Source organism: Mustela lutreola, chromosome 5 (assembly GCF_030435805.1).
Source record: "Mustela lutreola isolate mMusLut2 chromosome 5, mMusLut2.pri, whole genome shotgun sequence".
Lineage (NCBI taxonomy): Eukaryota > Metazoa > Chordata > Mammalia > Carnivora > Mustelidae > Mustela > Mustela lutreola.
Genome location: NC_081294.1, coordinates 75,842,890 through 75,867,336, shown reverse-complemented (window position 1 = coordinate 75,867,336; position 24,447 = coordinate 75,842,890). Strand labels below are relative to the sequence as shown.

At 42.1% G+C, this 24,447-nt stretch overlaps 1 protein-coding gene and 1 pseudogene across 7 annotated transcripts in view; one reads left to right on the top strand and one right to left on the bottom strand.

The window, feature by feature from the left end:
* KLHL3 (kelch like family member 3) overlaps positions 1-24,447 on the top strand; it is a 312,385-nt gene that overhangs the window by 192,048 nt on the left and 95,890 nt on the right. For 6 of the 7 annotated variants that reach the window (XM_059174657.1, XM_059174662.1, XM_059174656.1 and 3 more), the window contains one exon: positions 14,535-14,654. In XM_059174657.1, the coding sequence (XP_059030640.1) occupies positions 14,617-14,654 (38 nt within the window). In that variant the 5' untranslated portion in view covers positions 14,535-14,616. Of the gene's footprint in view, positions 1-341; positions 821-14,534; positions 14,655-24,447 lie in introns of those variants that run through there. The other variant, XM_059174661.1, reaches the window with a different exon arrangement.
* LOC131832084 (elongation factor 1-alpha 1-like) lies at positions 21,211-22,539 on the bottom strand (annotated as a pseudogene).

Sequence of the window (24,447 nt, the reverse complement as noted above, 5' to 3'; positions counted from 1 at the left end):
GTCATGGCTTTGCTGCGATCGTCTTTGGCCCCTTGAGGCAAAAGGCGGTTTGTTTCAGTTTCACCTCGTCTCCTGTTCTCTTTATGAAATTTCTCTCCCCATTCTCAGTTATATCAGGCTCTTCTCCCCTAACTTCTCTCCATCTGTCAGACTCTCAGAGCTACTGTAGATTTTGTGAGGAGGAATTGGAACGTGAACTGTGACCTACAAGCCAATTTCCCCAGGTGGATAAACTCCACTACAGGCCACAGAGGGGCCTCCTCATTCCAGTAATCTGGCCAGGCTGACGGACTTGTAGCTTGTGGGGGCTGGGGAGGGGGCGGGGGCCAGTATTTCTTGGGCCGCTAAGGAACTGCCTGAACCTTCACAGTGCAGGCACAGGAGGCGGGAGCCCCTGGGGTGATCTCGTCGCCTGTGCTGGGGATGCCTGGGCAGATGTGGAGGCAGCTGGAAAGGTGGCACCGCACTTGGATCGATGGAGCCGCGCTGTTCCTAGGAGACCGAGCAGCAGCAAGCCTGCGGGGGAGGGGGAGCAAGTGGGTTGCTGCTTTTAGCAGCTGAAAGGGCTGCAGGGAGCTCTGGGTAAGACATTTTCTGCTGCTGCTGCTGCTGCTTCTGCGGTAGAAGCTGCTGGGAGTAAGTCAGAGGAAGGAGGATCGAGAGGGAGGAGGCTTCGTTTGCAGCCATGCTGAATCACTGTTGCTGATCAGATCTCCTGTTGGTTGGCGGGGAGAACGGAGAACAGAGCTAGGATCTCCGGGTGCATGCACAGTTCAGCGGCTGCCACCCCAGCTGGGCCTCGCACAATGGACGGTGAAAGGTATGTATGGAATAAGTGTGTGTTGTGGTATGTGTGTGCGCGTGTGAACGTGTGCTTGTGGTGCAGCTACCAGCTTTTATATCTGCATTGGCGAGGCAGGGTTGGAAGACCTGGACACTGATGGATCCCAGTGGGCGGCGGAGTCAGAGGAGGGAGCCCTTTTTTCCAGAGATCTGGCTTCTGCAAAGGCAGGTCTGGGTGTGCTGGGCAGTGGGGCCGCCTGAAAGAAGGGACTTTCTGGCTGGTGTTTGGGGATAGTTTTAGCATGGGCTGAATCAGGATTGCCTTTCTCAGACTGTTTCAAGGAGGCGTTTCCCTTTCTTGGGTACTTTCCGGGGGGTAGTTTTTCTTTGGTGAGGGGTTTCTGATGTCACAGCAGGGTTGGCCTGGCAGGGACTGCTTTCATTTTCACACCAAAGTGCTCAAATCTTAAGCGATCCATGCTCTTGTCTATCCTAAAAGGATGTATGTGCGTGTGTGTGTGTGTGTGTGTGTGTGTGTGCCTGTATACATACACAAGTTCAAATAAGAAGGAGAGAAACCCATTCAGATGACAGTTGCTTTGAACTAACTCTCATTTTCATTGAAAAGTTTATGAATGATCCTGGAATGTATGCTCTAGAGGAACTCTTGCTTTTTCTATCAGGAATTGCTTATGACATAGGAAATCCAACGAAGGGAATTGGAGTACTTCTGTTGAGCTGGATCTAACTAGCGAGAGTTTATTTTCTGGCAGGCACACGCATGTACGTTTTCAACTATTATCCGAGGACCTGATTCTTTGATTTCGGAGGTGCTCAATGCAGTGAGGGGGCGGGTCATTCCTCTGTGCTAAAACGTCTCCTTTTGCCATGTCAGCCTCTTCGTTCTGTGGGTCTGCGGCTGGTGAAGAGCCCGAGGCTTGCCATTTTCCTTGAGGGGAGGGTGATGGCAGGAGGCCTTAGGCAGGGAGGGGTGAGGTGTGGCCCTGCACCACTGAGGGGAGGGCTGCTGCTCTGCGTTGTTGGTTTGATGCAGATGATAACTGGCAGGTGAAATGATAACCGGTGTGCCTAACTCAGCACTGGAGAGGACCTCAGTAAACACTTTCCTTTGCCCATACTGGCTTGACGTCTGCATCTCATGCGGCAGGGAGTTGCCATTAACATCTCTAGACCCTGTTAGAATTAGCGTGGCGGTGGGGTGTCTTCCGGTCTGAAGAGGCCCTAGACACTGCGTTACTTGCTATGACTGCCACAGGATGAGTCTGGGACTTTTAGTGTGAGTGTGCTGCTGATGCAGCTTCTGCTTCCGTGCTGTCTGCAACAGGAGCTTGGATGTTGGACTCCATGGGGTCTACTGGGCAGCAGAGCATCTGAGGGCCTATCTCCTAGGCTGGGTGCGGGAGGGGGGTGGTGTCCTCACCTTCTGTTGATCTGATACCTAGCAGAAGGGCAGGGGTGATGTGAATGGCGCTTTAGGAATTTTGGATCAGGCTGATTTGCTTGACTGGTGGCATGTCGGGCCTGAAAGGTACTTGTGAGTTGAGCCGCAGCAGATCAAAGTACTGCTTCCTGAGCATTTTGGGGCATCTGCTGTGTTCCTGCCCTCTTTTCAGAAACATAATGATCCTTTGCCCTCTAGGAGATCTCTTGTTCTTCGACACTCTGGTGGCTTTCTGCTGGGATGGCTGATGTCCTGGCCTTTATGACCCCTGAATTTTGTTTTTCCTCTGCCAGAGACAGAATAGGCAAGAAATCCAAACTGAGCAGCGTCCAGTGTTCACCACGTCGCCCATCTCAGTACCTTTTGTTCCCAGCTTACCATGGCAGACATTCACGTCTTGTGAAATCTGGCCCCATCTGCATTCCCTCTGCTCACCCATACCCCCGCGCTGGGCAGTGTTTTTGGTCTCTTTTGTGACCATCCGTCCTGTATACTGCTCCATCCAGTCCCAGATCCTTCATTCCCAGAGTTCCTTTTACCTGGAATGCCTTTCCCTTTTTCTTTTCTGAAAGTTCTCCATCTAACAAGGCTGTTTTGAAACCCTAGTTCTAGGTGATGTTCTTCTGAATTCTAGTCTCTACAGTTTGTAGCCATAGTTGGATACTGAATCATGCCCCCTCCAACCCCCCGATGTTTTTCTGATTTTGTTTTGTATATCTTTCCAGTCCCCAAACTCAGAGACGGGTCCTGTAGGGTAAGGAGCATGCCCGTACTTCTGCATACTCCTCACTCATTGCTGTGTGCTGCGTGCGGAGTAGGGGCTGCGTAATTATTTGGCAATTAGCTGATAACTTTTGCTGGAAAGTCTGATAACTAAGAAGAAAGTTGGTCAGAGAGGAGATTGAAACCTTCAGCCAGTAGGTTCGTCTTTGGCTACTGGCCTTATTATCTCAGCACGGGTCATTGACCTGGTGGAATGCTTTGTAGGCGGAGAACAGGGGAAGCGGCCTTGTTTTACAAGTTCCCTGGGAAACCTAGGGCCCAAGAAGCAGAGTGACTGGCCTAGGATCACATGTCAAACCTCCAGCGACTGGAGGAATCCTGAATCTGTGCTTGGTCCACGCTTAACCTGCTGCAGCTTAATTGGGGCTGTTTTTAAGCATTAACATTTTTTCAGCCAAGGGATTTTTAACGAACAGTTTCTTTCTTTGCCATGAGGGTATGAAAATAACTTCTCCCTTAAATGGCTCTTAATCGAAAGCATGGGATTTAGAGTAACATAGACGTTGCCGTGAATCTGCTTCGTAAACCGTGTGACCTTGAGTATGTCCCTTTTTTTTTCCCCCCACAAATAATTCTTCTCTCTGGTATAAAGGGAGTAGTAACAGTATCTGTACCTCACCGAACTGGTGTCATGATCAAATGAGGTAATGCCTAGAAAGCACCTAGTAAAATTTTTGTGGCACAGCTTGAGTTCTAGGTAAATGGTACTTGTTACCCCTCACGTTCATCTATTGCCCTGTTGTACCCCATGTGTCCTGCTGGGATTCTAACTGAGGCTTATTTTAAGGACTTTCTATATTTACCATCTGAAGCAGACTACGTGGGACTTTTCCCATGAGAGAATTGGGGAGGGTTTGTCAGGCCCATTCTCTTGCTTCTACCTGAGCCATCCATCTCCTCATAGTGAGATACCACACAGGGCTTGGCATTTCCTCTGCCAGGGTTCCCCGACACCTACCTTAATCCTCCTTTTTACAGACATCCTGAGGCATCTGGATGCCTTGGTGGTTCGGAATCATGAACCGGATACGCTTTTGTTTAGCCAGAGTGTCAAGAAGAACCTATGAATTTGCACTCACCTTTGCCGTGTCCCCCAAGCTGTCCTGCTCTCTAAAGAACCTGCTGATGCTAAGATTGCCATCAGCCTTTGTGAAAAATCAGCAGAAGATGGCTCTGCTTTCTGTTTTGTGAAGAAGAAGGGCCTCTGGCTCTCAGCCACTCCAGTGATAAATTGTGTGTGTGTATCGGCCTGTGTGTTTGTAGAGCAGATAGACAGTGAAAATGGCAGTTGCTCTTGCAATTAAGATTAAATTTTCAGTTCTGGAAATCAGCCTTGTGGGCTAAGTAGCCTTATTTATACTCCAGACATGGATGGTGGTGATAGTTGCACAACAGCATGAATGTACTTAATGCTGCTGAACCACACACTCAAAAGTGGCTAAAGTGGAACATGTCATGTTAAGTATATTGCCACAATTAAAAAAATTTTTTTTCTAGGGGCGCCTGGCTGGCTCAGTCAGTAGAGCATGCAACTCTTGTTCTTGGGGCTGTGAGTTTGAGCCCCACGTGGCATGTAGAAATTACTTAAAAATAAAATCTTTTTTTTTTTTAAGATTTTATTTATTTATTTGGCAGAAAGAAAACACAAGCAGGGGGAACAGGATAGGAGGAGGGAGAGGCAGACTCCCTGCTGAGCAGGGAGCCCAAGGTGGGGCTTGATCCCAGGACCCTGGGATCATGACCTGTGGTGAAGGCAGATGCTTAATTGACTGAGCCACCCAGGCACCCCTAAAAGTAAAATCTTAAAAAAAAATTTTTTTTTCCAGGCACAATGTCTGGCATATCTGCAAGATTTGTGGAGAGCAACAATTTTAGGAGGAAGCATCATAAAAAGGGGAAGTTAGTTGTCCATTTTTCTTAAAATTATGGTTTCCTTCACCAGAAGCAATGGGGTGCACCTGCTTGAGAGGATCACCGTGTGTCCAGCACTGTCACATGATTTGGTGGGAGCAATTCTCAGAATGGCTCATTCTTACTAAGGAGAACTTGTTCTGGACTTCAGGAGCTTCAGAGCCAGAAGAGATTTTTTTTCACCCTTGATCGATGAAGTGAAAGATCATATTTCTTGAGAAGACATGACTTAGCTGATATTCTCTAAATGCTGAGGTTTGCACTCCAGGTAAAATGCTAGCAAGACCCAGGGAAGAGCCAGTATTGAGCCCTCTCGCCCTCTCGCCTTTTCTCTCTTCCATGGTATGTCCTTAAGTCCTCTCCCATCTCTAGTAGTCATGGTTAGAGACTTTTGTAGACATTTTTGGACAATACTGCTGCCTGAAGCAGATGTGCATTTCAGCCATGATAATTGAAACCAAATTTTCCATTTTGGAAATATTTATTGGTGAAGTAAGATTTGTTTTTGTTTTTGTTTTTAACTGCAAAAAACAAAGTGAATGAAGCCTCTTGATTTCCCCATACCCAGATTTGGGTTTTCAGGATTTTGTTTGCTAAGTTTTAGATTGTTCAGACAGAGGCAGGCAAGAACATTTTGGGGTAAGTTTTCTAAAGTGAGGGCTTTATTTGATGAAATTTGCCATTGTAGAAGTGACCTAATTCTTTTCAGTGCTGCATGAACCCTAAAACTAGGTTAGAGTGAAAAGAGCATTAATAAGTGATAATGAAAAATAACTTGAACATACTTTATTCTTTGGCTTTTTCCTGTTAAATAAGTTCAGTTGTTCTTAAGCTAGAAATCTGTAACTTTTATTATCTTTGAGGATTTTCAACCTCTTAGCACAATTCCCCTAGACTTTTCTTTTTAACTAACGAAAGTCTGTCGTAGCCTCTGTCAAAACCACACGTGGTAGAAGAGCTCAGCTCTCCTGTTCAATTTGAGTAGAAGCTTGGCTCCCAAAATGCCACAGAACAAGGGGTGTTTTTCTCTTAGTCTTCCTCTCTCTTTGTCTCATTCTGACAAGTGTTTCTGTTATGTTTTGCATTTTTACACAGCCCATGTGAGAGACACATCACCCCCCCCACCCCAGCCTGAAATGCCACCCCCGCCCTGGGTTTTGAAGGAAATTGCCTATGAATTGAGCTCTTAGGAATGTGATTAGCAACATATAGATATTCTTTAGCTGGTTTAGCAAGGACCACATAGTAGGAAGGGCAGCAGCTGCTCACCAGTTTTTTTGAATCAGGATGGACTTATGTGAGGATTCCAAGTTCACTACCATTAATGATACCAACTCTAATACAGACTGCAGTTTCCCTGCAGTCAGTGGAGGGAAGTAGTGCCATGTCACAGGTCCTGCAGGGTTTAGTCCTTTTCATTTGGCCTGGCTGGGCTGCATAGTGAAGAACCTCAGAGAGTGGGGTGTAAGTAAAGTTGAGCTCGCTCAGCCAGATAGACTGTGGGCATTGTCCCAAGTCAATGAACATTGCTATTAAGGACATAGGCCTTGGAGTTACATAGACCTGGGTTTGAGTGTTAATTCTCCACTTAGTAATTATGTAGGACTTTGAGACAAGTTTAATCTCAGTGCTTAAGAAGATAATAGGGTTTTTTTTTTTTTTTTTAATAGATTCTATTAACTTATTTGAGAGAGAGAGAACACAAGCAGGGAGAGCAGCAAGCAGAGGAAAGGGAGAAGCAGGCTCCCTGCAGAGCAGGGAGCCCAGTGTGGGGGTCGATCCCAGAACCCTGGCCTGAGCAAAGGCAGACAATTAACCAACTGAGCCACCCAGGCGCCCCAAGATAAAATGAGATCATGGAGGCTGAGTGCTTTACCATATTATCCGCTTTCGGTAAGTGCTGTTATTAATTGTTAGCCAGGAGCTACGGCTTACAATATACATCTTTCGTGCATCTGTGTGGGCTGTTGCAGAGGCTCAGCCTGATGCTGTGAACAGAGGCAACATCACAGAAAGAGTATGGAGAATAATAGGGCTTTATAGCGGCCCATGTGTAGGTGGTGGTTCTTGATGACAGGACTGCACCATCGAGTCCCTGAATCCTGCTGCCTGGACGTCTTCAAGTGACAGGTCCTTTACTAGCCCAGAGGTGAAAATTCAGATTTGGTCATTTTGGCCTTGAACTTTAGGACTGGGGTAACTGCTAGATCTGTAGTTGGCCCAGAGCCCTGTTGGTACAGAAACGCCATTTCGTCACTGTCCCACTGCTGTCCAGATTGGAGACGCAGAGTCATGCTGATGAACTCTCCATGAGAACTGAAAGTACAGCAGTCAGAATGGCACCTGATTAATTTGCAGTGAAGACGGCTATTGTAAAGATGTTCCTGAGCACCTGCTACTGCTTCCTTGCTTCCTTCCTGAAGGAAGGAGGACCAAATTGATCAGAGGCTGCATAGTGAGCTAGGGACTGAGTTATGGCATTCAAATGTTTACAGGCTTCAAGCTTTAAAACATGCATCCGACCCGAGGCTGAACCAGGTCAGACCATGATGATTATTAAATCCTTTCTTTCCTAGATAGTGTGTGATGAACTGGATGGGGGGTTTCCTCCGTCTGGTTCTTCTTTTTCAGTTTCCCTTTCTAAATGACACTTTCTTTGTTGGGGGTTAGCACTTTGACATAGTCTTACTCTGACTCAGAGCTGTTCTGCCTTCTTTAGGTGACGTTGCCTCTCTTTATTCTCTCTCTTCTGTAGCTTGAACATAATGTGCTTGGACTCTTTTTATGTGGCCCAGTGTCAGCCCACACCCTCTGACCTTCCTTTGCGTTTCTTGAAGACTTAGAGGGAATGCCGTTCCTAATGCTCAGCTCAGCAGCATTTCTCGATCTCCCCTTTCCTGCACACTCTCTCATACTCTGGATCCTCTGGAGCTTCTCATTTGGCATATCCCCCAAATTCCCTGCGCAGTCGGCGGCTTAGAGGCTTTTCCATCTCCTGCCCTGCCACCATGCCCTCTCTTTTCTATTCCTTGCATGAATTTTCCTCAGCAAAGGAAGAGCCCAAGAACTGATACTGTAACTACCTACCTTCCTTCCTTCCTCTCTTCCTTCCTTCCTTCCTTCCTCTCCCTTCCTTCCCCTCCCCTTCCCTCCCTCCCTCTCACCCTTCCCCTTCCTTCCTTCCTTTCTCCCTGCATCCTCTTTATTCCATATCACTAATGCAGGGGACTAGACCAGCTAAGAAAGAACCCCACCCCCTTCTATGGGGGTACAAAGAGGGGACGTTGAGAGGGACAAAGCCATAATTATTTTAATGAGGTGAAGTGAGGAAAGACTGGAATAGTTGGTAGTTACATCTTATTTACTTACCTATCCAATCATTTACTCAGTGATTGTTTATTGAGCACCTGCCGTGTGCCAGAGGCTCAGAATACAGAGGAGAATAAGACACCATCCTGGTTGTCATGGAGCTCAAAGTCTAGGGTTGGCGGTGCTATGCCGGAGCCAGCACTCACCATTGATAAGGGCTGCTTATTGTCAGGAATTTTGTGAGTCATTCTAAGAAGTATAGCCTTTATTAAAAATACATTCTATAACTTAAAAATAAATTATAAACAAGTATAATGAATACCCCAAACTCATCTCTTCCTAGTTATTTTACTATGGTCTATGCCTTTTAAATTATGTCTCTTGTGTCTCTGTGGTAAAAATACTGCATTGTGGTATAATGGTGTGGTGTTACCCATCTCTTTTTCACATGTTCAGTAAGATCATGTTGATAGCTTGAAATCTGCCACGGTGGGAGTATTGACACCATAGAAATTGGCAAATGTTACAAATCAGGGCTCTCTTCCTGGCAACTAACTGTTAAACATGTCCCAGCAACGCGCTATGTGGGAGAGACAGAAGAGTAAGAGGTAATTACAGTATTACATGGAGGAAAGCACTGAGTACTGTGGGAACACAGAAGGGAAATTAATCTAGTGGATGGTGGAGGGTGATAAGGAAGACTTCCAGCAAGAGGCTAAGAATGAGTAGGGTAAGGCAAAGGAGCCTGGTATATTTAGACAAGTGCAAATATTTTAGGAGTTTGGTAGCAAGAAGTCTTCAGGGCAATGATAGAGTTCTGAAGGGCCAGGCTAGGTCTCTGAGATTTATTCTTTTTTTTTTTTTTTTTTTTTTTTAATAAACATATAGTGTATTATTAGCCCCAGGGGTACAGGTAGCCTCCCCAATGTCCATAACCCCACCACCCTTTCCCTACCCCCCTTCCCCCGGCAACCCTCAGTTTCTTTTGTGAGATTAAGAGTTCTGAGATTTAGGGTGCCTGGGTGGCTCAGTGGGTTGAGCCGCTGCCTTCGGCTCGGGTCATGATCTCAGGGTCTTGGGATCGATCGAGTCCCGCATCGGGCTCTCTGTTCAGCGGGGAGCCTGCTTCCTCCTCTCTCTCTCTCTGCCTGCCTCTCTGCCTACTTGTGATGTCTCTCTGTCAAATAAATAAATAAAAAATCTTAAAAAAAAAAAAAAGATTTCTGAGATTTATTCTGAACCCAGTGAAGAACCAGTGGGAGGTTTCACACAGAACATCCGTTGCTCACACTGACATTCTGTAAAGGTCACTCTGGAGTCAGGGAGCAGGTTATCTTAGTGAGGCAGGCAAGGGATCATGATGGCCTGGCTGACTCTGAGAAGGTAATGGAGTGGGGACAGATTAAAGGAGCACTTGGGACTGTATGTGAGGGGTGTGAGAGAGAGAGGGAAGAGGTTACCAAGGAGGACATCCCAGTTTCTGCCTTGAATAGGTGAGTGGGTGGTTTGAGTACAAAAAGAAGAGTAGCCTTGAGGATGAGTAGGGAGGGTAGAGAGCCTCATTTGGGATAGGGTGAGTATGAGTTACTGTGCAAAATGTGAGGGATTTAAGGCAGATGTTGGATATGTGGATCTGGATGGTAAAGGACAAGGGTGGGCCAGAGAAAAGGCTGTAGGAGGTGGTGTGCTGAGAGGACCCAACATTCAGAAATTAGATATTTTTATACCTTCCGTGATTAATATTTTATGTGTATTGACTTATAGTTTAACTCTGAAAACTAACCCTACTTGTAGTTTTTAAAATCATTAGCCTTGGAGCCATTGGTTGGGGCAAATTCTTCCACTCTGCTCTGCCGTCCATCACTTATAAGGACAAGTGCAGGGTTTTCATTATTAGACCATTTTGACAGGCCAGAAAGTGCAAAGAGCAATGCAACAGGAAGAGCAAGCCTTCCTGTTCACGGGTCAGGCTGGAGCTTGTTGTTAGTGCTTCCAAGATGGCCCTATTCCATATGTGTGAAATAGAACTAATAATGTCTGTCCACTGGGCTTTTAGGAGCTCAAATTAGTTCCTTGTCAGAAACCTTCAGTCATTCTTTAATCAGTACCAAATTACATATTTTTTCTGTTGGCTTTTAAGTTGCTTTACAATTTGAAGACAGCGTTTATAATGAATACTTGTGAAGTCTTTTTGCAATTTCTAGATTTATCCCAGGAATGCAAGTATGGTTTAGTTTTAGAAAATATATTAGTATCATTTGCCCCATTAAAAGATTAAAGTGGAAAGGATGACTGGATGGCCCAGTCAGTTAAGTGTTTGTCTTCAGGTCAGGTTGTGATTCCAGGGTCCTGGGATTGAGTTCCACATTGGGTTCCTTGCTCAGTGGGGAGCCTGCTTCTCCATCTGCCTGCTGCTCCTCCTGCTTGAGCGTGTCCTCTCTCTCTCTCTGAAAAATAAGGAAAATCTAAAAAAAAAAAAAAGGATTAAAAGGAAAAATCCATGTGATCAGGTCATTAGATTCACAGAAATATTTGATAAAATTCAGTATAACTTTATGATTAAAAAGTAATAAAATACAAGGGAATTTTCTTAATTTGATTAAGGTCATCTGTAAAAATCCTACAACAAACATGCACAATGGGAAAACATTAGAAACATCATCTTTAAAATCAGGAAGATGATAAGAGTATTTGTTAGCACACTTTCTGTTCAACATTGTGTGGCCATCCTAGCAGCGCAAAATTTCTTTTTTTTTTTTTTTTTTTTTAAGATTTTATTTATTTGACAGAGAGAAATCACAAATAGGCAGAGAGGCAGGCAGAGAGAGGGGAGAAAGCAGGCTCCCTGTGGAGCAGAGAGCCCCCGACGTGGGGCTTGATCCCAGGACCCCAGGACCATGACCTGAGCTGAAGGCAGAGGCTTTGACCCACTGAGCCACCCAGGCGCCCCCTTAAAAAGAAAATTAGAGGCCTAAACATTGGAAAGGAGGGGAAAAAAACCCCTCTATATATGCAGGTTAATAGGATTGCTTACATAGAACACCTTATTGACTCTTCAGACAAATAAAGAAATTAAGAACATTTGGTAAGGTGGCTGGATAGTCATTTGCAAAAATCAATTGCATTTTATAAACTGTAACAGTCAGAAAATACAGTTCAAGAAAGCACCATTGCTATTGTTAAAAAACAACAAAAATTTTAGAGTACTTAATAACTTGAATCAAAAATGCATAAGGTCGTCATAGAAAAATATAAAGGTTTGACATTAAAGAAGATTAAATAAATGGAGAGAGATATTACATGTTCATGGATTGGAAGACATAATATCAGAAAGTATCAGTTCTGTCCTAATTGATCTATAAATTCAGTGTGGTTTCCATCAAAATCCTATGAGTCATTCATAGAACTTAACAAACTGATACTAAAATTTGGATGAAAGAGTAAAGAAACTGAAACAAGGACATAGTTGAAGCATAATAATAGGATTGAGGACTTGCCCTGTCAGATATTGAGCCTTATAATGAAGTTACAGAAATAATGTAGACAGATAAATTGACCAAATGATATAACTTAGTCTGGAAATAGATCCCTGTATTTGGAACTTTGACATGTGACCTAAGGTGGCATGACAGGTAAGTGGGAAAAATAAGTATTCCGTAAGTGGAACGTATGGGAAAGAATTAGAACTGTATTTCACATCATGACATAAAAATCCAACATCAGATAAAATAATCAAAAGCAAAAATGTTAAACTTTTAGTAGAAAATAGAAAATATCTTTTTGGCCTTGACATAAGGAAAGACACTGCCTTTTTTTTTTTTTTTTAAATTTAGATTTTAGGTAGAGAACGGATAGTACAATATTGGTTTCAGGAGTAGAATTCAGTGGTTCATCCCTTACATACAACACCCAGTGCTCATCCCAACAAGTGCCCTTCTTAATGCCCATCTCCCATCTAGCCCATTCTCCACCTACCTCCCTCTGTCAATCCTCAATTTGTTCTCTAAGAGTCTTCTATGACTTGATTTCCTCTCTCTTGTTTTTTTCTATTCCTCTTCCCCATATGTTCCCTTGTTTTGAAAGGCACTGACTGTAAAAGAAATAATGCTTGTAAAATTTCTCATATGAAATATTTTATCTTACCGAGTGCTCCTTCACCTTGACCATATCTTCTTCATGTTTTTGAGATCAATTTTTTTTTTTTTTTTTTTTTTTTTTGCCTCCTTAAGGATATCATTCTAATCATCTGCCTTTGTGCATGTCTTACTGTTTATCTTCCTGTGCTCAGGTAACTTCCTTGCCTCCAGAATTTGAATAGTCCCAAAGTTCAGATGACTGTGGCCTTACATTTGCATGCTGAACTAAGTGGGGGAAGGAAGCCAAAGGAGGAGTCTGTCATGGTAGACAAACTGTAGGTCTTGCATGCTGGTATTTGATTTTTTTTTTTTTTTGTTGTTGTTGTTAAAGATTTTTTTTTTTTTTTTTAATCAGATTGAGAGAGAGAGAGAAAGGGCATAAGCAGGGGGAGCAGCAGGCAGAGGGAGAAGCAGGCTGTCTGCTGAGGAGGGAGCCCAATATAGAACTTGATCTCAGGACCCTGGGATCATGACTTGAGCCAAAGGCAGACGCTTAACTGACTGAGCCACCCAGGCGTCCCTGCCGGTTGTATTTGAATGTTTTAATAGTTACAAATTTCACTGTAAGATATGTAGAGATTACTAGGTCTCTGGAACATTCTCTTAACTACAGAAGCCCCTTTCCTGAGCCAGTTTGCAAGTCTAGGTGGTGGCCTAGAAGGAGGCACACCAGGCAAAGGCAAAGCAAAGTATCTTTAAACTAGAGTTCGAGTGAACTGTGAGTCCCTAAATCTACGCAAGTGGAGAAGGTTCTGTTTTCCTCTTAGAACAGACACATCTCTAAGGTCCTGGACTTGATCTTGGAGCTGAAAAGTTTCATTAGTTTAGGGGGAAAGAAGTCCTTTTTTTGTGCTAATTTTTTAAAAAAAGTACTTTTTTAAGCCAAATTTTTATACCCCATCCCACCTCCCATAAAGCTGAGACTTACTGCTCAGGAGTAGTTGGGCATCTAGTTGACATCCCATAGGGATTTGAATGTTCTGTCTTCAGTACAGAGGACTTTAAGGTTTTGAATGACTCGTTAGTCCCCACCTGCTCACTTCGCCCACACAACTAAACCTTCTTTTCATAACAGTGACAGTCCCTTGTCATTCCATGGGATTATGGTTTTCCAGAAGCTTTCATGTTCCATACCACAGCCAGTGTATGGTCTTTCTCAAGCACAAATGTGTTCACCTGCTTCCTCTCCCACTTCTCTTTCCTTTTGATGGCTTCTCATTGTCTCAGAAGCTGCTCAGAAATCCAAACTCCTTAGCTTTGCTAATATTACACTTATAGGACTGCTCCATCTTCTAACTTTTGCTTTTGAGATACTCCTGGTTTTACTGAACTCCCTTGACTCTCTTTCTTCGGGTCTCTGTGTATCTCCTCTTTCCTCTGCCAGGATGCTCTCCATCCTCCTTTTTAACCATCTTATTTTTGCTCTTCCTTGAGATTTCTGCTCTCACTTAGCTTCTGGTAAGTTTCCCCTCATCCTGCTAGCACTGGAGTAGTTACCTGTCCTCTGTGCTTCTCTACCTCTTGTCCAATCATCATACTTAAGATAGGATGTTTAGGTTATGTAAGACTGATGAATCACAGACCTGTATCGCTGAAACAAGTAATACAGTATATGTTAATTGATTGAATTTAAATTTAAAAAATCAATATAAAATGTTTAGGTATTTACTAGGCTTCCTCCTACACTGAGCTCTAAGCTTTGCAAGAGCAGCTGTCTATACCTTGTTTGTTGTTGGGTTTCCCTTAAATTTAAATACAGTGCCTGGCACATGGTAGTCTCCTTTAAATGTTTGTTGAATGAACAAATTTCCCTGTGAATTGAGTGGTATAGCACTTACTTTCCTCCCATGTCCCCACTCCTTTAGTGCGTGGTGGGTGGAGGTTAAGGTCTTTCCATAAAGTCACACAAGTGCTGGTAGAAGTTGACTAAGGACTTGGCTTCCACCAGAGGAACCTACGTAGCATTGGAAGATCCTGCAGAAATGGCTGACCCAGGGCATTTCTTCCCCTGCTGAGTCTGTGATGAAGAAAACAAGCTGACAAAGATGCTTCTGGTGGGTGGGCAGTTGCACTGAGTTGTGGCAGCTGGGTGAATGGGTTTACCAACATGTGATCCTTTCTTCACCCTCCCACTCCCTTCCTGTTCACAGCATCAAGCTGAGCTCCCAGCCCCCGGTTCAGGCCGGGGGTGATGAGAAGAACCAGAGGACGATCACTGTCAACTCTGCCCACATGGGGAAGGCGTTCAAGGTTATGAATGAACTGCGGAGGTACTTTTCCTCTTTTGCCTGTGCCATTTTGGAAAGAGCTTGTTGGGTGAGCGTCATCAGGGACTGAGAGCAGAAGTTAGGACACCACCACCTCGTGAATTCTCACTCTTCCCCACCTACTCTCAGTCACTTGGCTTCCGCTTTACGCTCCAGGCAAGACAGAATGGCTTTCAGAAAGTGCTGTCTTTTCTTTGTATTTATTTAACACCTTTCGTTTTACTCCTTAATCACAGGGGAATTTTTTTTTTTTTTTTTTTTTTTAATGGTTGTAGCAGCTCTGCATAAACTTGGTTTCCAACCTAACCAGCTGCTTAGAGGCCAAAAATAGAATGATTGCAATACTGATACGTAGTTGCAGATGAAAGATTGCGGATGCTACACATTTTCTTTTGGCCTCCTTCTCTCATTCTTTGGTCTGAACTTAGCTTGTTACAACAGCTCTGTAAGTGGATGAATACCTAGCTTCTTCAATGCAGTTTAACTCTGCAGAGAAAGAAATTTAATACAAATGGACTCATCCTCCATGAGCTAATGGTGTGCAGGCTATTTATAAGGCCAGTAAGTACATTTGGTGAGCTTGTTGCAAGGCAGATTCAGGACACTGAACAAGTTTTTCTGTACAAAGGCTGTATACCCAATCTCCTCCTCACCAGAGAACCCAGAAGCTTCCTTTGCCCATGGTATTATTTACAGCGTTCTTCACCCTATTGTGAGCTATAATTGTAAATCTCCTCTTTTCTCTCCTGTTTATGAGCCCCCTGAGGGCAGGGGCAACTTCTGAATCACTCTGATCTCTAGCACCTGATACTTCGTGAGAGCCTCAAGGCATTTACTAAGGATGCCCAGAGGCATTGGTGAGGTTCTGGGCTGGATATGAGTAAAAAATGTAAATAGTTCAATGAAAATAATCCTTTTATAGAACAAAATAGGTGTTATAAAGGGGAAATGCATTAGGTGCCTGTCAGATGACAGATGTGCAATAATTATTTGTTTCTGAAAGACTACTGTGAAAGCAAGTATGTCACACTGCAGCTTTGGAGAATACTTTAAGGGGATGATGTTTGAGCTAAATCATGAAAGACAAGTGAGAGTTAAAGAAATGACAAGTGGTTGGATTGGGAGGAAGTCTTCCAGGCAGAGAAAATGGCAAAAGTAAAAGGTCATAGAGCTAAAAATGTGTTTGTTGAGTAGGGTGTTGAACTACTTTTAAACAAAAATTCTATCTGGTTCTTTATTTGTTTCCGCATTTCCCCTTTCTGCAGGGCCCAGTCTTTGGCATTAAAAACCAAGTTAAATTAAATTTGTCTTATGCACTACTGCTCAGTTTTTTTTTTTTTTTAAGATTTTTATTTATTTATTTGATAGAGAGAGATCACAAGCAGGCAGAGAGGCAGGCAGAGAGAGAGGGAAGCAGGCTCCCCGCTGAGCAGAGAGCCCAATGTGGGACTCGATCCCAGGACCCTGAGATCATGACCCGAGCCGAAGGCAGAGGCCTAAACCACTGAGCCACCCAGGCGCCCCTACTGCTCAGTTTTTATTAGGCCTCCTGCCAGATTTCCTGGAAGCTCTATCTGTAGTTGTTTGAAGCAGTGGACAGTGTCCATGCTTATGTTCATGCTTATGGGTACAGTTATCTGGTCATTGAAGAATTTGTGTTGTGTTCAATAGATACTAGTGATATTCCTCATTTAGTTTCCTTCAGTATGGCTTGTGTCTTTTGCCTGATTTGAGACTCCAGGTCTCCACATAAACAACCTAAATTGACATTTCAAGGAACTAGAAAAAGAAGAACAACTTAAGTCCAAAGTTATCAAAAGGAAGGAACTATTGAAGAATAGAGCAGAGGTGAATGAAATGAGACTGGGAAGACAATAGAAACAAAATCAATGAAAGTAAGAATTGGTTTTTTGAAAAATTAAGTATAACTTTAGCTAGACTAACCAAGGAAAACAGGGAAGACTCAAAATGAAAGAGGAGACATTACAGTTGATACCATGGAAATACAAATGATCATAAGATGCCATTTGTATGTCAATTGTAATTGTATGTAATTATATGTCAACAGATTGTATAATCTAGAGGAAATGGATAATATCCTTGACATGTACAGCCTGCCAAGACTGAATGATTAAGAAATAAGAAAATCTGAACAGACCAGTAATGATTAAGGAGATTGACTCAGTAATATAAATCTTCTAGTTAAATAAATAAATAAATAAAGGCCATGATCAGATGGTTTCACTGGTGAATTCTATCAGAGAATCAAAGAATAATTAATGATAGTCCTTCCCAATTTTTCCAAAAACCTGAAGAGAAGGGAACACTCTAAAATTCATTTTAACAAGGTCAGCATTACCCTGATACCAAAACTCGATAAGGGCACTACAAGATGAGAAAACAACAGCTTAGTATTCCTGATGGATGTTGATGTAAAAATTCTCAGCAAAGTACTGGATTCAACAGGACATTAAAAGGATCATATGCTGTGGTCGAGGAGGTTATATCTTCACGGTAAAAGGACGGTTCAACATACGCAAATCAATTAATGTGATATACCATGTTAATAGAGTGAAGGCTAAAAATCATATGATCCTCTCAATAGATGCAGAAATGTTTGACAAAATTCAGTACGCTTTTATTTATTTATTTATTTTTAATAATTTATTTATTTGACAGACAGAGATCATAAGTAGGCAGAGAAGCAGGCAGAGAGAGGAAGGGAAGCAGGCCCCCTGCTGAGCAGAGAGCCCGATGTGGGACTCGATCGCAGGACCCTGAGATCATGACCTGAGCCGAAGGCAGCGGCTTAACCCACTGAGCCACCCAGGCGCCCCTCAGTACGCTTTTATGATGAAATCTTCCAACAAATTGGATAGAGAAGGAACATACTTTAACATAATAAAGGCCATGTATGACAAAGCTGTAGTTGTCATCATACTCATAAAAGGTTGAAAACTTTCCTTTGGAGGTCAGGAACAAGGCAAGGTTGCTTACTCTCATCACTTCTATTGAATAAGGGCTGGAAGTCCTACACAGAGCAAGAAAAAGAAAGAAAAGTCATTCATATCAAAAGGAAGAATGAGATTGTCTCTGTTTGCAGATAACATGATCCTATTTATAAAGAACCCTAAAGATGCCACCAAAAAACTCTTAGAACTGATAAACAAATTCGGTAAAGCTGTAGGATACAAAATAAACATATAAAAAAATCACCTGCATTTCTATATATGAACAATGAACAATCTGAAAAAGAAAGAAAACCGTTCCACTGACAGTATCATTAAAAACAGTAACATATTCAGGAATTTAACTGAGGAGGTGAGAGATCTGTACACTGAAAACTATTAGACATTGCTGAAAGATATTGAAGAAGACAAAAAGAAATGGATAATATTCCACTTTTATAGATTGGAAGAATTAATATTGTTAAAATGTTCATAATACCCAAAGTCATCATATAGATGCAACCTATATCAAAATTCAAATGCCATTTTTTTTTTCAGAAATAGAAAAAAAATTCTAAAACTGTTTGGAACTAGAGATGACCCTGAATAGCCAAAGCAGTCTTGTGAAGGCAGAGCAAAGCTGGAGATACCACATTTTCCGATTTCACGGAGTGTAGCAATCAAAACAGTATGGTACAAACATAGATCCAGGAACATAATTGAGAGCCCAGAAATAAACCCACACATATATGTCAACTAAGATTTGACAAGAAGCTAGAATACTTCATGGAGAAAGGTAGTCTTTTCAATCAGTAGTGTTAAAAAAAACTAGACAGGCACATGAAAAATAATAAACTTGGACCTGTATCTTACCTTGCTCCCAGAAGTTAACTTGAGGTAGATTAAAGACTTAAATGTAAAAGACCTAAGACTGTACCACTCTTAGAAGAAAACAGGAAAATCCCATTTTGTACATGAAAGCATTAGAGAGATAACATTTGTAAAAATCACAAAATCCACAGAAGTAGTGTTTTCCCAGTGATGTGGGCATCCCTGAGCTCAGTTTATTTGACAGATAGAATAACCATTACAATCTTGTTCTTCCCTTTTTCCTTTTTTTTTTTTTTTTTTTTGGGCAAATGGAGCACAATCTATATGTTTTGCCAGGAAATCTCTAATACAGGTTTAGACATAGATTTCCCTTTTATTTTTCTTTTAATTTAAAAAATTTCCATTTTTGTTTTCTTTTTTTGGGAAAAGGAATATATTATAGAACATTTAGAAAATACGGATGAGCAAACAAACAATCATCTACAATTTTAATACCCAGTGGTTACCATTGTTAATACTTGGAAGAGTGTTTTTCCTTTAAAACCAGATGACCAGAATTTTTTCTCTTAACCCTATATTGAACAATTTTTTTTCCTTAAATTTCTTTTTACTTATTTTCAGTAAATTCTTTGCCACATGTGGGGCTCCAGCTGACAACCTTGTCACAACCATGTCAAGAGTCACATGTGCTACCAACTAAGCCAGCAAGGCACCCTGATACTGAACAAGTTTTTTATGGCACTGACTATTCTACAGTGTTATTTTAAGTGGATGAATGATATTCTATATTTTTGGTTAATTTTTGAAAAACAGATCCTTGTTGGTAGATGTCTAGGTATTCCAGTCCCTCGGTAAATAGCACCTATAGGAATTATGTCGGGAGCAATATAGCATAGCAGTCAAAAGCATAGACCCTGGAGGCAGGCAGCCTGGTTTCAGACCTTGGCTCCAGCAGTCCAGTTCTATGACCCTGTACAAGTTAATTAATGTCCCTGACCTCACTTTTGTCAACTATAAAATGAAGCTAATAATAGTTCCAGGGTTGCTGGCTTGTTAAGAGGATTAGTAAGTCAAGTGCTTAGAACACTGATGGCACATATATTACTGTTGTTAAATACTGGTGCATGTTCACAGTTATTTCTATGGAATTAATTCCTTAGAAGTAGAGGTGCTGCTGATTTCAACAACCTGTAGTCTCGTAATCGTAATACCAATTCCTTAGACATTGTCACGAAGCCCTGGTGTGTAGAGAACATTCTGTAACTGTTAGCTATTATTCTGATGACGATGACGTACTAAGTGCTGGGCTCAGTTGCATGAAGGTGGCAGTAGATTAGAGAGTGAAAGTTTTGTTCTCAATGAAGCTTGCATTCTAGTGGTGTTTAAAGATTTTTATGAAGTTCTAAGGTACTTCATTGCTTTAAATTCTTTTAATTTCTAAAGTATTAAAGATATGGCTAGTTTTTAAAACTAGAGTGAAATGGGTGGGTGAAGGAGAGAAAGGGAGCCTGAAAAGATACTTCATTGATCTGGGTGAGCTTAATGTGACCTGGAGGGAGGCATACTTTGTTTGAATGAAGGCCTGGTAAAGCATCTTGCTGTCCAGGGACTAAGCTAACGAAATGTTCCATGATATTCCAGGGACTGGGGGTTATTTCTTGCACTGTTTTCACATCTTCCTCCTGCAGTTTTAAGCTATTTTAGTTCACGCACACATGTTCTATGCAATTTATGAATCACACAATTCACGAGTTTCCTATTCTTTTTACTGCCATGGTAGATAATGGGCTGTTGGCATGGTAACCACCTAGTCTTCCTCTTCCTTTTGCATTTTATCGCTCTGCTCTCGTTAGACCAATAGCTGCCTCTGGGCAACAGCATCCTAATGGACTATGGTTCCTGATTTGCCATCCAGCCAGCAAGTGGGGATATGGTTCTTTTTGGAATAACACCCTGAAAAGGGGAGACAATCTCTTCTATCCCATTTTGACAGTTTTAACCATCACAAACAATTCTCTGCCCCCATCCTTTTTTTTTTTTTTTTTTTTTAAAAGATGGTCTGCTGCTGTGCCTGTATTATTAGTAGTGAACCATCTTAGCACATTGCTTTTTGTTTTTCTTTTTTTGGTAATGACTTTATTAATATGTAATTCATATGCCATATAATATGACCCATTTATAGTATCAATTTAATGACTTTTAGTATATTTACAGAATTGTGCAATTCACAGTTGATTTTAGAATATTTTCATCATTCCCTCAAAAAAAAAATCCTAATATATTTTAGCAGTAATCCCACTATTCTCTTTATTCCCCCACCATTAATCTACATTCTGTCTCTACGGGTTTGCTTATTTTAGAATGATGTAATATGTTTTTTTGTGATTTCTTTCTTTTCTTCTTTTTCCCCATTCAACTTTTTTTGATGGTTCTCAAAATTCTGTGACAGATTCTTGGTCAGGCTGTTTCCATTAAAAAGTACTGGTTTTAAAAACTATTAACTTAATTTTTTTTTATTATGTTCAGTTAGCCAGCATATGGTACATTCTAAGTTTTTGTTGTAGTGCTGAATGATTCATTAGTTGTGTATAACTTAAAACTGCCACACACACACACACACACACACACACACACATAAAATGGTCCACAGAATATTCTCCTTTCCTTCTGAAGATGTTATGATGCATTGTTATCACAAGTACTTAAAGGTCCAGTTGATACACCACAACAGTCTGAGACTGTTCTCCCACCACTGATTGAGACTGGCCTGGGGATAATATTTACTTAGCCTTCTGAGCTTTCTGGGCAGATGTGGTGACCTTGCCAGCTCTAGCTGCATTCTTGTCCACTGCCTTGATGACACCCACAACAACTTTCTGTCCCATGCACAAACAGCAGGATAGTCTAAAGGAGGATTGTCAAAGAAGGTCTCAACACACATAGGCTTGCCAGGAACCATATCAATGATGGTAGCATCACCAGATTTCAAGTACTTTGGACCATCTTCCAGCTTTTTTCCAGAGCGACGGTCTATTTCCTCAGCTCAGCAAATTTTTGAGCAGTGTGAGCTTTGTGACAATCCCACACAGACATGTATCCAACACTGATTTAGGCTGGATGGTTCAGGATAATCACCTGAGCTGTGAGGCCAGCTGTTTCCATGGGTAGGTCATTTTTGCTGTCACCAGCCATATTGCCACGATGAACGTCTTTGAAAGATACGTTCTTGATGTTGAAACCCACATTGTCCCCAGGAAGAGCCTCTCTCAGAGCTTCATGTTGCTTTTCAACAGACGTTACTTCATTTGTAACATTGACTGGAGCTAAGGTGACCACCATGCCAGATTTAAGAACACCAGTCTCCACTCAGTCCGTAGGAATAGTACCAATACCACCAATTTTGTAGATGTCCCAGAGAGGCAGATGCAAGGGCTTGTCAGTTGGATGTGCTGGTGGCAGAATGCAATCCAGAGCTTCAAGCAGTGTGGTTCTACTGGCATTCTCATCTTTCCTGGTGACTTTCCATCATTTGAACCAAGGCAGGTTAGCTCTTGGCTCCAGCATATTGTCACCATGCCAACCAGAAATTGGCACAAATGCTACTACTGTGTTGGGGTTGTAGCCAGTTTTCTTACTGTAGGCGCTGGCTTCACTAACGATTTCTTCATATCTCATCTGATGGTAGGGTGGCTCAATGGAATCCATTTTGTTAACGCCAGCAATTAGTTCTTCTACACGTAGTGTGTAAGCCAGAAGAAGGGCATGCTCATGGGTCTGCCCATTCTTGGAGAAACCTGCTTCAGATTCACCACCAGCAGTAGCAACAATCAGGACAGCAGTCAGCCTGAAATATACCTCTAATCATGTTTTTCATGAAGTCTTGGTGGCCTGGGGCATCAGTGATGGTCATGTAATATTTGGTGGTCTCTAATTTCTGCAGGGAGATACCATTGGTGATACCATGTTCATGTTTAGCTTTCCATTTATCCAAGACCCAGGCATACTTCAAGTATCCTTCAAGGAGCCCATTCCTGTCTTGTAGCCTCCTTCTCAAGTGTTTTGATAGTTGTTTTGTCAGTTCCACCATATCTGTGCATCAGATGACCAGTAGTGGTAGGTCAGCTCGACTGGTGTCCATTGACAATGATGTTGGTGGGAGTCTTTGCCTTTCCCATTTTGGTTTAGGTTTAGTGGTGGTTTTCATGACACCTGTGTTCTGGTGGCAAACCCACTGTGAAAAAGTTTTATGACCTACGTCTCAGGAGAATGTTTTCAAGGCTTATCCATGTTTTATCATGTTTCAATATTTCATTTCTTTTTATTGCTGCATAATGTTGCACTCTATGGGTATATCACATTTGAGGCCAGCCATCTGGCTGTTACGGATAATGCTGCTGTGAACATTCACATACACATTTTTGTGTGGATGCCTGTTTTCATTTCTCTTGGTTATATACCTTTTGGTGGCTGTGTCATATGACAACTACATGTTTAACTTTTGGAGGAGCTGCCAGACTATTTTCCCAAAGCACTGCACCAATTTACATTTCTGCCAGCAGTGTATGAAGGTTTCAGTTTCTTCATATCCTTGCCAACACTTGTTATTTTTTGTGTTTTTGATTATAGCCATCCTAGTGTCTGAGGTAGTATCTCATTGTGGTTTTGATATGTATTTTTCTATGATCATTAATGGTGTTGAGCATCTTTTTGTATGTTCATTGGCCATTGCTATATTTTATTTGGAGAAATGCCTACTTAGATCCTTTGCCCATTTTTAAATTGGGTTATATGTCCATTTTTGAGTTAAAAGGGTTCAAGTCTTTAGACAGTCCAGATATAAGCATCTTATCAGATATATGATATGCAAAGTTTTTCTTTTATTCTTTGGGTGGCCTTTTCACTATTTTGATACCCTGATGGTGTCTTTGGAAGCACCAAATGCTTGGTGTCTGTTTTTTTCTTTTGTTGTTTGTGGTTTTGGTGTCCTGTGTAAAAAACCATTGTCTAATCAGAAGTCATGAAGCTCTACCCCTGTTTTCTTCTAAGGGTTTTATAGTTTTAGCTCTTATATTTAGGTCTTTGATCTATTCTGAGTTAGTATTTGTATATCATGTGAAGTAGGGGTCCTATTTTTGTGTGTATGATATCCAGTTTTCCCAGGACCATTTGTTGAAAAGACTGTTTTTTCCCTTGAATTGAATAGTCTTGGCACCCTTGTCAAAAATCCATTGACTGGGGCACCTGGGTGGCTCAGTGGGTTAAGCCACTGCCTTCGGCTCAGGTCATGATCTCAGGGTCCTGGGATCAAGTCCCACATCGGGCTCTCTGCTCAGCAGGGAGCCTGCTTCCCTTCCTTTCTCTCTGCCTGCCTCTCTGCCTACTTGTGATCTCTCTCTGTCAAATAAATAAATATCTTTAAAAAAAAAATCCATTGACTGGGGGCACCTGGGTGGCTCAGGCAGTTAAGTGTTTGCCTTTGGCTCGGGTCATGATCTCAGGGTCCAGGGCTTGAGTCTGAGTTGGGCTCCCTCTCAGTGGGGAGTCTGACTTTCCCTTTCCCTCTGCCCCTTCTCCTCCCCTGTTCATGATCTTGCATGGTCTCGCTCACTCGCGCTCTCTCTCAAAAATAAATAATTAAAAAAAATCCATTGATGGTTTTGGGCAGCAATGGAAATCATCAACAAAATGAAAAGGCACCCTAGAGTGGGAGAAGATACGTGCACATGATAAACCTGATAAGAGGTTTGTATCCAAAAGACAAAGAGAACTTCTACAGCTTAACACAAGAAGAACAGGATGCCTGGGTCACTCACTCAGTTAAGTATCTGCCTTCAGCTCAGGTCCTGATGGTCCTGGGATCAAGTCCTGTGCTGGGTTTCTTGCTCAGTGGGGAGCCTGCTTCTCCCTCTACCTGCTCTGCCTGCTTTGCCTGCCACTCCCTCTGCTGTGCTCTCTCTCTAACAAATAAATAAAATACTAGAATTAAAAAAAATACCAACACCAGAAGAACAAATGAT